General features: G+C 48.6%; 3 protein-coding genes across 4 annotated transcripts in view; 1 reads left to right on the top strand and 2 right to left on the bottom strand.

The window, feature by feature from the left end:
* tanc1b (tetratricopeptide repeat, ankyrin repeat and coiled-coil containing 1b) overlaps nt 1-3,819 on the top strand; it is a 57,376-nt gene extending 53,557 nt beyond the window's left edge. For both annotated transcript variants that reach the window (XM_047046158.1, XM_047046159.1), the window contains 3 exons: nt 1,004-1,150; nt 1,815-1,915; nt 2,124-3,819. In XM_047046158.1, the coding sequence (XP_046902114.1) occupies nt 1,004-1,150; nt 1,815-1,915; nt 2,124-3,627 (1,752 nt within the window). In that variant the 3' untranslated portion in view covers nt 3,628-3,819. The remainder of the gene's footprint in view (nt 1-1,003; nt 1,151-1,814; nt 1,916-2,123) is intronic.
* wdsub1 (WD repeat, sterile alpha motif and U-box domain containing 1) lies at nt 3,765-11,691 on the bottom strand. Its single transcript, XM_047046021.1, is given in 12 exon segments — nt 3,765-5,485; nt 5,488-5,597; nt 6,567-6,722; nt 6,724-6,785; nt 8,370-8,428; nt 8,431-8,534; nt 9,867-9,960; nt 10,593-10,706; nt 10,749-10,849; nt 10,953-11,012; nt 11,043-11,293; nt 11,440-11,691. Coding segments are annotated over 12 exon segments (1,524 nt in total). The 5' UTR covers nt 11,674-11,691; the 3' UTR covers nt 3,765-5,306.
* Nucleotides 11,692-12,456: 765 nt separating this feature from the next.
* The window catches only part of LOC124484924 (bromodomain adjacent to zinc finger domain protein 2B), a 69,469-nt gene continuing 67,870 nt past the window's right edge, over nt 12,457-14,055 (bottom strand). Inside the window, 1 exon segment of the mRNA XM_047046047.1 lies at nt 12,457-13,939. Coding sequence (XP_046902003.1) covers nt 13,783-13,939 — 157 coding nt within the window. The 3' untranslated portion in view covers nt 12,457-13,782.

Here is a 14,055-nt window from a genome sequence, read left to right as displayed (position 1 = left end):
TGTTTACTGGTACTGTGCCAGGTGTGTTTACTGGTACTGCTGCTGTACCAGGTGTGTTTACTGGTACTGCTGCTGTACCAGGTGTGTTTACTGGTACTGCTGCTGTACCAGGTGTGTTTACTGGTACTGCTGCTGTACCAGGTGTGTTTACTGGTACTGTACCAGGTGTGATTACTGGTACTGCTGCTGTACCATGTGTGTTTACTGGTACTGTGCCAGGTGTGTTTACTGGTACTGCTGCTGTACCAGGTGTGTTTACTGGTACTGCTGCTGTACCAGGTGTGTTTACTGGTACTGTACCAGGTGTGTTTACTGGTACTGCTGCTGTACCATGTGTGTTTACTGGTACTGTGCCAGGTGTGTTTACTGGTACTGCTGCTGTACCAGGTGTGTTTACTGGTACTGTACCAGGTGTTTCCTGTTACTGTACCAGGTGTGTTTACTGCTACTGTACCAGGTGTGTTTACTGGTACTGTAGGAGTTGTGTTTACTGATACAGTACCAGGTGTGTTTACTGGTACTGCTGCTGTATAAGATCTGTTCACTGGTACTGGGGCTTTATAAGGTCTGCAAAGAAACAGATTATGACATGAGGCACAATATAGAGCAGAATTGTATTTATTTCAGATAAGAAAGGGGTGTTGTGTATAAGATCCTGGATCTTTATCAATAGGGCTGGTTATATAGTATATGAGATGAGGAGGAAGACTGTCGGTGTGTCCTGAGTGAAATGACAGAGCAGGTCTGGGAGCTGGAGATGAATTGGAGGGTTCCCCTCTGCTCACACAGCTGGGAGAGAGGGATGATGGCGGAGGACATTTAACAGATGAGTTTTGTGACAGGGAGGACAATCCACTCAGGTGGAGAGTGTGTGTGTGTGTGTGTGAGAGATTAATGAGAGGGGAGGTTTTTGGCTGCAGAGTGGTGGTTGTGTGTGACGTGATTCTCTTCCCCTCTTTCTCTCTACTGTACCTTCATCCATCCCTCTCCCTCCCCCCCCCAGAAGGGGAGGATGAAGGAGGCAGCTCAGAGGTACCAGTACGCCCTGAGGAAGTTTCCCAGGGAGGGCTTTGGAGACGAGCTGAAGGCTTTTAAAGAGCTGCGTGTGTCGCTCTACCTCAACCTGTCCCGCTGCCGCCGGAAGACTAACGTAAGAATCCTCCTCGGTTCACATGCCCCTCTGTACATCGCCTTGGATAACACATCTGCTAAATGAAGACATTTACATTTAGTCATTTAGCAAACGCTCTTATCCAGAGTGACTTACAGTAAGTACAGGGACATTCCCCCGAGGCAAGTAGGGGGAAGTGCCTTGCCCAAGGACACAACGTCATTTGGCACTGCCGGGAATCGAACCAGCAACCTTTGGATTACCAGACCAATTCCCTAACCGCTCAGCCACCTGACATTATAATAAAACTGATTTAACAGGAGTGGAGACAAAGTTGACCATTTAAACAGCCAACTTAATGGCAATTTTCTTTTATATCTTATAGAAACATTGTCATCAATTAAACACACAAGGAAGAAATTGGATTCAGACAGTAATACCATGTACTACATGATAGATTATAGCTATTATGCTGTCTAGTTTGTGTCTATGATTCATTCATGGACAATTACTACACATCTGGCCCAGACTGTGTTTCTAGCCATCATTGTGACAGTTTCATCTTTCCTACTGTCAGTAAGACAGAGCAGGCAGTGTTCCTCTTGTTCACCCCCTGCCTCCCTGCCTCCCTCCCTGCCTCCCTCCCTGCCTCCCTGCCTCCCTCCCTGCCTCCGTCCCTGCCTCCCTGCCTCCCTCCCTGCAGGACTTCGGCATGGCCGAGGAGTTTGCTACCAAGGCTCTAGAGCTGAAGCCCAAGTCCTACGAGGCGTATTACGCCCGTGCCCGGGCCAAGAGGAGCAGCAGGTAAAGATGTACACATTTGGAGACTACAATTCCCAGAATCCCCCCTCTGCGGTTGTTACAGAGGGCTGTGGTTAGTAGTAGCGTGTCTTTAGAGAGTGTGATTGAGCTATTTAACATATCCGTTCAACTATGCCTTCTCACAGTCTATATCTCTTCCGTTCTTGCTCTTTTCCTCTCTCTCTCTCCCCCTCTCGTCCTCCCTCCACAGGCAGTTCACTGCAGCCCTGGCAGACCTACATGAAGCAGCCAAGCTGTGTCCCAACAACCGGGAGATCCGTCGACTCCTGGCACGTGTGGAGGAGGAGTGTAAACAGATGCAGCGCTCCCAGAGCAAGCCCCAGGGGGCCCCCCCCTGCCAGGCCCCGCCCCCCTGCCAGGCCCCGCCCAGCCACGACTCGGACCTGGACCAGGAGGAGGGGGCGTCCGAGGGGGCCTGCCGCCCAGAGCACAGGTGTCTGGAGGTCCGGAGGGACGTGGAGGAGGAAGAGGAGGAGGATGAAGATGAGGAGGAGGATGAGTCATCGCAGTACGGCAGGAGAGCTGAAGCCTGGCCCCAGAACGTCTACTCCCTCAGCCTGTCCCAGCAGAACCAGAGCAGCAGGCCCCCCCTCCACCACCCCCGGGAGCCCCTGGCCCCCCAGGGCCTGGTGCTGCAGCCCTCCAAGCAGGCCCAGATTGTCAAGACCAACCAGCACATGAGCTCCCTGCAGGCTGGGGGCCGGGCGGCCGGGGGGGGCCGGGCGGGCGCGGGGCCCAGGTCCCAGTCCCTCTACGGCCCCTCCAGCCCCCTGCCCAGCAGACACATGTCCTGCAAGCTGAAACCCAGGCCAGGCATCGACATCAGCCCTCTACCTCCTCCTGCTGAGGAACCTGTGTACGAGCGCTCTGTGGCCGTCCACGGCGACGGCGAGAGCCTGCACTCCTCCCAGTCCCAGGCCTCCTCCTGCAGCTCCAGGGGCCAGGAGAGGCTCTCTGCCCACTCCGTGTCCTCCCTGGACGGGCTGGCCCTGGGGCCCCACCACCAGCACCCCGGCCCGGAGCTGAGGCAGGATCCTGGGGGGGCAGCAGGCAGCATCATGGTGTCCAGCTCCACCAGCAGCCTGGCGTCCAGCAGCAGTCAGTCAGACAGTGGGAAGCTCCAGGGGCCTGACGTACGCACCAAGACCCCCTCAGACAAGACCAAGCACGGCCAGCAGGGCGGCGCCAACACCAACACGTCTGAGTACAAACCCAGACCCTTCATGGGCATCATGGACAAGACGGCACGCTTTATACAGCAACAACAGCAGCAACAACAACAACAGCAACTGCAGCAGCAGATCCAGCACCATCAGGGGCTCCAGCACCACCAGGGGCTCCAGTCGGCCGGGCGAAGCTGGCACAGCCACTCCTCTGAGGGGCTAGTGGGCCACACCATGTCCCCCCTGGTCCTGCCACCACCCAGCTGTGACCTGGCCTACCAGGAGCAGCAGCCAGGCCTGGGGGCCGGGGGCCTGGGGGCCCTCCAGAACGGCATGCACACCAAGGAGTACGCAGACAAGTTCTGCCACGGCCCAGCCTCCTGTTACAAGGAGTCCAAGCCTGTCCTGGGCCCCCTGTCTCACCCCTACCTGGACAGCAAGGCCAAGCAGCCGGGCCTGCTGAGAGACAACCCTGCCCTCCACACAGCCGCCATGAAACCAAAGCGATCCTTTATAGAGTCTAACGTGTAGAGAGGTGTATACTGCCTCTCTCACACACACAGACTCACACACACAGACTCACACTCACACACACACACACAGACTCACTCACACAGACTCACACACACACACACACAGACTCACATACACACAACACACGCACAGATGATGGCAGAAATGTTCAAAGCAAAAGGAAACTGTTTTTACCAGCCCATCCAAAAAGAAAATGTTTCCTTTGTGACTGCGGTCAACGCACAGCGTGTTGATGGTTCTGGTGTCTCTAGTGTCGCGTGTGCTGATTGGTCCACGTGTCGCCTTTTCTCGGTATACAGCTGCTGTCCCAGGACCGTTCAGCCTGAGTCGTTACCCCGGGGATGCTTATTGGATGTTTAAACCGCAACATGTCGTGGGACAGAAAGCACTTTATACCACACATTTACACAGGCCTTTCAAGTGCTTACACAGACCTACTCTCTTTTACAGGTTTATGTCATTACTGGGTCAAGTGTGGGACCACAGAGTGTGGACTATGTTGGTTCTGTCTTTGGTACTGATGGTAGAGAGGAGGTGTCTGGAAGGATCGTTGTTCTAGGAAGTGTCGCTCAGTTTTGTGTAAATATCCATATGTTGTTTTTCCTTATTGAGTGAAGGTCTGTCAGGTCTGTCATTGTATTGACCCGTTCTTAACTTGTGTACTTTTAAGTTTTATTTTATGCACAATTTGGTTCTGATGGTGTTCAAGGTTCTAAAAAATGTATTTGTTTATATGTTTGTACATTCTATAAATCGGCCAATAACGTTGAGACTAGATCTCTGTATCTGCTTGTTGTTGCTGACTAGTTTAATTTATTTACAGCGCCTTTGGCTTGGTTAATTGTAAAAGCAATATATTTTATATAGTTATTTTTGCACAGCTACTAAGACATTTTACGATTTCAATAATAAATATGCTGTCGATAATATTGATTTAAGTGCATGCCACAACTGCAGTTTATTATAAAGAGAAATTATATAAAACTGAAAGGTTTTGGGGGCATGGGCCAACAATTCTATTTTATTATGTTATGATGTATGTTTCTTGCAATTGTTGCCATGTCTTCAGTTCTGTGAGCTGTATTACCTGTGTTCCCATCCAGGGATATGCCTGCCATAGCCACCGCAGGGGTCAATAAAGACGCAGAAAGAGATCAGGACTCCTGCCTACTTGTCGTATCTGAAACATCAGCTGCCTGTCTGAGCTCTACTGAAGCAGGTTGTTAGAAAACATTGTTTCAATGCACGAGAAGAAGCTAAAGAGAAATTAACATTAACATGAGCAGGATATGAAATCTGCACATAAATAGGCCACAGTCCAATGATCTTAATTTGTTTCCCTCTTAGCATAAGATGATACTTGATCCACTAACTTTGACAGTTTGTAAAATATCACCGCAGTGCAGTTCGTGCCAAGAATAAAGGGAATCATTAGTATGCTGCTATCAGCAAGGAACTCTTGTTCTCACGTATATCTTTTTATTATAGATACCCAAAACAACATGAAATAATGTATATTACTTCCTGGGAGGTTTCGTTGGGGGTTAGGACAGAGATGCAGATGACAGAACATTGCCACGCATATTCTGTATGGCTATTTACAAAGCACACAAGCATGTAATTTAATGTTCCAAATTTATGTTAGTGCGCTTATTTCATCAATATTGGTCAAGGGCCTAATGACTACTGGGGCAGTAATGAACTGAGGCTCTGCTTCCAGCAGCATCTACAGGGAGGACTTCAGCGGCATCTGCCAGGAGGACTTCCAGCGGCATCTTCCAGGAGTACTTCCAGCCTGCGATGGCCGTCTTCAGCCCTCTGTTGGGGGTGAGCACGGTGGTGGGAAGGGGCAGGTGGGGCTTGAGCGCTTCTTGGCACCAATCCAGCTCTCTATCACCTCCCGCTCATAAGAGTAACCATCTTTCAGGAACTGACACACAGATACTAGTGCTGTCAGTTTAACGCGTTATTAACGGCGTTAACACAAACCCATTTTAATGGCGTCCATTTTTTATTGCGCGATTAACGTTCTTTTTGGCCAAGCAAACTTTGTCGTTTTTTTCACACGCTGTTGCAGCAACTACTGACGATCCACACCGGATCTAGCTAGACCGGAAACAAAACAACAGGCACGCCGCACACACTTGTTTGGGCTTGCGAGCCGGCTAAAGCTCAATTTATACTTTGGTCGCAGACATTTTTGATACGGTTGCCGACAAAAATGACGTCACGGTCGACACTTTTAATCGTCGCTTTGAAGTGTCGCCTACCAGGAGAAATTTCTACTGGCGCTGATGTCGTCACAGTAGTGAACATTTTAAATTGTCAGTTTCTCCGATCGATCACCTAGGCTACAAAACGTTAACAATGTAACCATAGCTATGAATGTAACGGTAAAATGATTGAGTTTACGTCACGCGAACCTTGAGCACAGGCGACTGTTTGCCGAAGTATAAATGCAGCAGCCTGAGCATTTCAAAAAGTGTCGTCCATTTCAAAAGTGTCGTCCATTTCAAAAGTGTCGTCGACATAAGTATAAATTAGGCTTAAAGAGTAGGCTTATTAGGCTAACATTATACATCAATTTAAAAAAAACATTCGCACTAAGCAATCCGATCCACTTTTCCATGTTGATAAGAGCATCAAAATGAAAAAAGAAATTGGACAAAAATAAATCTATAGACATTTAGAATAGATACAATTTTGCGATTTATCGCGATTAATCGCGAGTTAACTATTACATTAATGCGATTTATCGCGATTAAATATTTGAATTGTTTGACAGCACTAACAGATACCTTTAGCTAAACTGGTTTTAATATGGTCAATAGAGATGTCTTTTCTATATAGATTACTACATATAAAAACATAATGAAATGTGCATGCTCTACTAAATGAAACGTGTAGGTTGTCAGTCTTATTGCCTGTTTTAATACGACATCCATGTCCACAGTCTGGAGTGTGTGAGGGAGATGGCAGGTGAGGCTGTGTCCCGGCCTGCAGGTGAGGCTGTGTCCTGGATAACCGGCTCCCTCATCAGCTCCCTGCTAATGGGACACTGGAACTCGTCAGGGGCCCCGGAGCCACCCCTCCTTCAGCTCCTCCACCTTCCTCAGGATCCACCTTCCTGGTCCGGCCGTGCAGACCCACCAACCCTGCACCGTGACATCAAGCTCAGAGTGAACACCTGTAGGAGTGCTATACTGCAGCTCATCAGCTACGGGCACCATTAGTATAACGGCATTAACATGCACCATAGCATGTTTATACACACTACTGTGGAGCTGTCTGTGGTTTACACTAGAGGTAACACTAGAGGAGCTGTCTTTGGTAATGATCGTGTCTCCACAGACAGACCCTGGTGACAACCATGGCATGAAACCAGCTGGCCTGAGATGACTTCCTCCAAGGCTGTATAGAGCATGCTATCACCTGGCACACAGCACAGGAGAAGCCTCACTGCTCAGCAGATTGCATTGTTTCCACTTTCAAACCAACTGCCGCACAATGGAACAGACGTCTGAATAGCGGGCATGACTCAGGTGTGGGTGACAGCAGGTCCGTCCACTGGCAGAGCCCTGGTGACGGCTGGTGACTGTAGATAGGATGCTGTGATGCATCCCCTGACTCCTGCACGGTGCTGATGAGAACGGAATGAGGGTCGCCATGCCTACCCCTCGTCTTGATGACGAGGAGGTATCTGTTGAAGCACACCCTCCTAACCTGCTGCCACAGACTTTCTACTGACTGCACAGTAGAAAGGACCCCCAGAGAGCAGAAAGAACATTCCACCTGTCAGGGACCTGAGCATCTACACCAGCAGAACCTGAGCAGCCACGCCCCCTCACCACGCCCCTCACCACGCCCCTCACCACGCCCCTCACCACGCCCCTCACCACGCCCCTCACCACGCCCCTCACCACGCCCCCTCACCACGCCCCTCACCACGCCCCTCACCACGCCCCTCACCACGCCCCTCACCACACCCCTCACCACGCCCCTCAACATGTGATATGGACATTCTTCCTGAGGCCGTGCAGGAAGGTGTCTGGTACAAGACGCAGAGCCTTTGAATAGTTCATAAAGTAACAGGGCGGAATCTCATTTACTCAAGAGCATAAGAAACGTTCTGAAATAAGTGTTCTTCGGCAATGATGGTGGGTTAGCGGGCAGGTGTACAAACACACATAAGGTTCTCCTCAGTTCTCTGAGCTGCTGCAGCTGTTAACCACCTCCTTGCTGACAGACAGACAGGCTGCACAGACAGACAGACAGACAGACAGGCAGACAGACAGGCTGCACTGACAGACAAACACAGGCAGACAGACAGACAGACAGGCAGACAGACACAGGCAGACACACAGGCTGCACTGGCTGCATGGCTGCATTTCAGCGTGGAACGAGGCAGCCAGTAAAACTATGGCTCAGCCCAGATCCACCAATCCCATTTTCAGAGGGATTATCTGTTTTATAAGGTCATCTAGTGGGATATACGCTCCAGCAAATGATGTAAGAGATTTATATCCCAGATAGAGGACGTTTAGGAGATATGTTACTCTGATGCTCGAAAATCCTGGGGTAAAGATGACCATTTTGGGGAGAACTGACAAGCGATTAGAACTGAAATAACAGGCGAATGTATCAGCCACTCCAATCTAAAGCACATTACAATCCTGGAGAACAGTTTGTTTGTATGCATGTGTACATTTGTATGTGTGTGTGTGTCATCCCCTCACCACCAGCTCGCTCAGAGTTTCCTTGTTCAGACTGAAGGGTTCTGCTCCGTCTATGTTGTTGTCTTGAAAACTTCGACCAGCTCTGCTAGCCCCTCCCCCTCCAGCCAGGACGACACATCCTCCTCTGACCAATCAGACACCAACAGCCTGGGGGGGGCGGACACCTTCCTGTCAAACACACAACAACAGGAAGTGAAGAAGTGCTTGGCCATAATAGCCCCTCCCCCATCTCCTGCTCTAGCTCTTATCTGATCCACACATTCCATTCATGTGTGTGACAGATAACTGGTGTGTTGCGGCACCTGCTACTGACACACACACACACACACAACCCCCATCATTAGCAGCTTACTGATAACTGGAGGTATGTCCCATTAATATAACATTTGTTTTCTTTTCAACTCTGTCCCTTTTACCATTTCATATCTCTCTTTCTCTACTCTCCATCATTCACTGTCACCTGTATCCATTAAGCTCCTTAAAAATACAAGTCCTTTAATCAACCTTTAAAACATATCAGGGAGATCTTCCCTTGGTCTGGGGGCTGCTTAGAGTCAGCTGAAACAACACACGAGAGAAGCCATGAGTTTGAGGGAGCAGAGAAGTGGCAAAGATATATTATGCTGCGCTTCATAGTATATCCCCTTCACCATCATGCTGTTTGTCTGCTAACTTGCTGTTCAGTATCCCGTTGTGACAAGCTAGACAAGCATGCTAATCACACACAGTATTAGGTGTTTTGGAGATTCTGTTGTTGGACTTGAAAAATACAGCAGAGGGGAGATGCGACTAGATCCCGTCAGAGAGGAAAGTGTTTACACAGCAGTGATGAGAGAAGAGAGGAATGTGCTGCATCAACATGGCTGGTCCCAGAGAGAAGCCTCAGTGAAGGTTCTAGAACCTCTAATGTCTGAGAGGAGCCAGCTGCTTTGTGACGCATCACAGCGCTTTGACTTGGCGTTCCAGCCTCTCTCTCCCCCTCCCAGCTCCAGCACACAGACAGGGGTGGGGGGGCAGGATTACCTGTCATGCTGCTTCAAAGTGTGCAGCAGGACCCCCTGGTTCTATAAAAGCACAACAAACAATCATGTACAACAGGAATGTCTGGCATCCTCAGCTGATCCTCAGCTGGAGGCCGGCCTTGCGTAGGTCCGCTCATCTCAGAAACACACCAGATATAAACACACATCCAGTGAGCTGTGGGCCCACAAAACAGTCAGTCCCACACGTCTTTGTGGCACTGAATTGATAAATATTGAATGGAAACAAATCATTTATGGTGAAAAAGAGACATGAAGCACATGTTTCTGACCAGACTCAAACAGTATGTGAGATTCATGCCTAGAATTCTGAGTGACCCTGACAGGACAAAATATAACAAAACAGATCCCCCTAGTGGGCACACAGAGAAATAGCAGGATGACTTAACTTTGCAACACTGTAATTAACTTCAATTTAAGACACATTCACATGTAGAACAGTGAGAAACGAGGAACTTACCCAGAGACAAGCATGTCGCCGTCAGAGGAGAAGGCACAGGAGCGAACAGGAGCAGACTGGCCTGTCAGAGTGTACAGCAGCAGAGTCATCCAGTCTGTAGAGCAACAACATCTATGACATCTATTACTACCTGTGTAGAGCAACACATCTATTACTACCTGTGTAGAGCAACAACATCTATTAAACATCTATTACTACCTCCTCTGTAGAGCAACACATCCGTTACCTACTCTGTAGAGCAACACATCCATTAATACTTCGTCTGTATAGCAGCACATCTATTACTTTCTCCTCTGCAAGACACCACCCGCATATCTGGGACCCTCTCCATGAACGGTTTGTACTGATGCAGAGCAGGCAGGGGGATGAATGACTCTGACCAAACACCCCCTGGTGTTAACCTAACACCCCCCATTCTGACCTAACACCCCCCACAAAGTGCATATAGAAAGTGTTTATGACCAGTGTTATATTGTTGTGAGTTACTGCCACAAAGAAACTATTGCAGCGTTGATGGAGAAGTGGGCCTGAGGTTTGGAGCTCTCAGCTGGTTTGTTAGACACTAATGTCATTATTCCACTGAGTGTAGATAATCGAAGGTTGATGCTGTGCTCTTGTCTCCGACTGTGTGAGCATGTGTGTGTATGCACGTCTGTCTGCTGTGTGTGTGTGTGTGTGTGTGCGTGTGTGAGAGAGAGCCTGCTGAGCCTCGGCCAGCCAGCCCACCTTCTCCAGAGTGCTGAGAGAAGATCCAGAGCTTCACCTGGACGTCCTGCTCACAGGAGCCCAGACGCAGCCTGGACGTCCTTCTCACAGGAGCCCAGACGCAGCCTGAACGTCCTGCTCACCGGAGCCCAGACGCAGCCTGGACGTCCTTCTCACCGGAGCCCAGACGCAGCCTGGACGTCCTGCTCACCGGAGCCCAGACGCAGCCTGGACGTCCTGCTCCCAGGAGCCCAGACGCAGCCTGGACGTCCTGCTCACTGGAGCCCAGACGCAGCCTGGACGTCCTGCTCACTGGAGCCCAGACGCAGCCTGGACGTCCTGCTCACTGGAGCCCAGACGCAGCCTGGACGTCCTGCTCACCGGAGCCCAGACGCAGCCTGGACGTCCTGCTCCCCGGAGCCCAGACGCAGCCTGGACGTCCTGCTCACAGGAGCCCAGACACAGTGTTACAGCAGTAATTTTGGTGTCCCCCTCAGGATCTGCGCTTGAGAAAATGTCATATAATTGTCCCCCCTAAAGTTGATAGGAGAGTTTCGAGACACCCGGACAGGTGAACGGTCCGGGTGTTCAAACGTCGAAGCCATCTTTCCTGTTTCCATGCTCCAAATAATGGTAGAGTCATCGGAGCACGTGACAATGTACCGGCCACAGGTACTGACGCAGACGTCCAAAGTCTCCCGGAAGTTCCGTGAGGCTCCCGCATTTCAATAGCGGCTCCCTGACGCCCACAAATGCTATACAATCTCCCGGAAATCGGGGATATTGTATTTAAAGCGAGTGAGAGACTGTCCAATGTTAATTTCTGGTTGAGAAAGGTGCATATCGTGCGTCCTGATTGCGTCTAGTCGGGGGGATATGTATGGGAGGGGGGAGGGGGGCACCTCCCTGAAATGAGTCTCTGCAGGTTGGGATGGCTGACTGACGCAGCAGCGAACCGCATATAGCCATGACCCGAGAGGGGCGGAAATGAAAGTTCAAAAAAGTCAGCGGAGTCATACACACGTATGGTTTTGTCCCCCGAACAAGTATCCAGCAAAATATAATCTCCATGATGCTGAAGGGTGCACATTAGTGACACCATTTTGTCCAAGCAGGTGGCGTCTGTGTAAACAAGAGTCGAAATCTTACACAAGGTGGCACTAAACACTTACCAAAAAATGACAATGCGCACTTGCGTGCATGACGGACAGTCACTGAAAAGATTCCGAGAAGGAAATTTTCATAGAATTTTCATTGAATCCTAGTTAAATAAAAAAGCGAAACCATCTGGCGTTGCTTACCTTTCCTTGTTACGCCAAATGATCTCATCAGGGTACAAAACACTTCCTACTACCGCGCTGTCAGCATGGAGAGCAGTCATGTGAATAGTCACAGCGTGCAGCAGGCCAGTTCTTGGAAAATATTCTAAAGAACTCTGACTTTAACAACGCCCCATCAAGATAAGTGTACAATCAGTAAAAACAGTTATGAAACATGACTGATAAGCCATAATAAAGATTTAGAATAGGACTAAGCCATTACACAAATGGACTGAGGTACATTGCAATGGTAAAACTAGAGATCAGAGGTCTTCAACTTTGGTCCTCAGAGCCCACTGTCCTGAATGTTTTAGATGTTTCCCTGCTCCAACACACCTGTTTCAGATAAATGAGCCTTATAACAACCATTCATCTGAATCAGGTGTGTTGGAGCAGGAAAACATCTAGAACATACAGGACAGTGGGATCTGAGGACCAGGGTTGAACACCACTGACAGACGGAATATCCGTTGATATGGTGACAGATCTCTGTTGAACCCTGACAGGTTTCTATGCTGTGTGCTTGTGGTTACACACACCAGGAAGAAAGCAAAAAGACCCAGGTGTTGAGTTGAAAAACATCAGTTTTATTAGATTCGTGCCACACACACTAGTGAAAAATAATGCTCCTACAAAAAATGCTACGTCTTTCACAATATTCATAAATAAAATAACTTCAAGTACTCTTGACTCGGGTACAAAAACTGCTCTAGCCGCCGTCGGTAGGCTGCCACGCACAGCAGTCAAACACAGGGGCTTCTGGAGCTGTGCGCCCGGGGCCACTAGAGAGGAGCGCCTGGCTGACTAAAACATCTAGACTGTTTTCACCAGGTCTGAGGACTGAGGGGATGAACCAGGTCTGAGGACCGTGAGGGGATGAACCAGGTCTGAGGACTGAGGGGATGAACCAGGTCTGAGGACTGTGAGAGAATGAACTCTTGTATAGAGGTTTGCTACAGGATGTCATACAATGGACACACCACACGCACATGTCCAAAAATCCAATTATTGAAATGAAAATCCTCTACACACTTTTAAGAGGGCAGGCACTACCAAGATTGAGGAGACCACAGTGTTTTCCAGAGGAGAACAGTACAGGCAATATGTATTTATCACTTTAAGACAGAAATGAAACCCTACAATCATTCTAAGGCATAAACAATGTCAGACACAACACAGTACTTTATGTACACATCTTACATATTACAAATAAGACTTAGTATTAACATGAATTAACAGTATGTACAGATGTGTCATTGTGGTTGCCTGTTTTTTTGTTGTAGAAATGCAAACATCCATGAATGCACAAATGCAGCTTTTACATGTATTACCGTAGGACTCTAATGGCGCTCTGGAGGTCCGGAGCAGTGTAAACAATTCTCTTTTTTTTGTCTTGGCTTTGTTTTACTTTTGAAAAAAGCGACAACATTCTTTTAAGATTTTTGAAGCAGTTTTGTTGTTTCTTCATTTTCTCAGAAGAAGAAGAAGAAGTCTGAATCATTTTCTACACATAAATAATTGACAAGAAATTAAATACATTCACTAGAATTAATTAATGATGAAATAAAAGACAGGACATATCTAAACAGCAGAAAGCTTTCGTTCCCAGCTGCAGTTCGGATGGTTGTGGTCAGTGCGTTGAAATACGAAGAAATGGTATTGCACTTTAAAACACCCATAGTCTTGGAATCACTCTTACCAAACCAGCACAGTACACCAGCAAAGTCAATATTATCTAAAATAACAATTATATCTGTATTTCGTTTCTTGGTTTGAGTCTTAGAGTTGGGTTGGAGAGTGAGGTACTAGAGCTGGGTTCCACAGAGAGAGGGAGAGAGAGAAAAGGAGAGAGGGAGAGAGAGAGGGAGAGAGGGAGGGTGCTCTGAGGTGCTCTAGATGATCTGCCTCAGCAGCTCAGGCCATCTCCTCTCAAAGAACCTCCTCATGCTGTGGCCTGCTCTTCCAATGTCAGAGTTGTCTTCATTGAACTTCTCACAATTATCAAAAACCAGGTTGACGTCTATGATAAACGTCTCCAGGTTCAGGTACCTGTAGTTCAGATAAAGAAGAGGAAACTCGTCAGAAATACACTATACAACCTTCAGAATCAGCATTCAGAAGTTGCCAAAGTACAAAATAAGTCCGATAAAGCTACAGATGACCCA

The sequence above is a fragment of the Hypomesus transpacificus genome, chromosome 23 (genome assembly GCF_021917145.1).
Source record: "Hypomesus transpacificus isolate Combined female chromosome 23, fHypTra1, whole genome shotgun sequence".
Taxonomy (NCBI): Eukaryota; Metazoa; Chordata; class Actinopteri; order Osmeriformes; family Osmeridae; genus Hypomesus; species Hypomesus transpacificus.
Note: the sequence above shows the minus strand (reverse complement) of the source record. Positions and strands in the feature narration are given on the sequence as shown.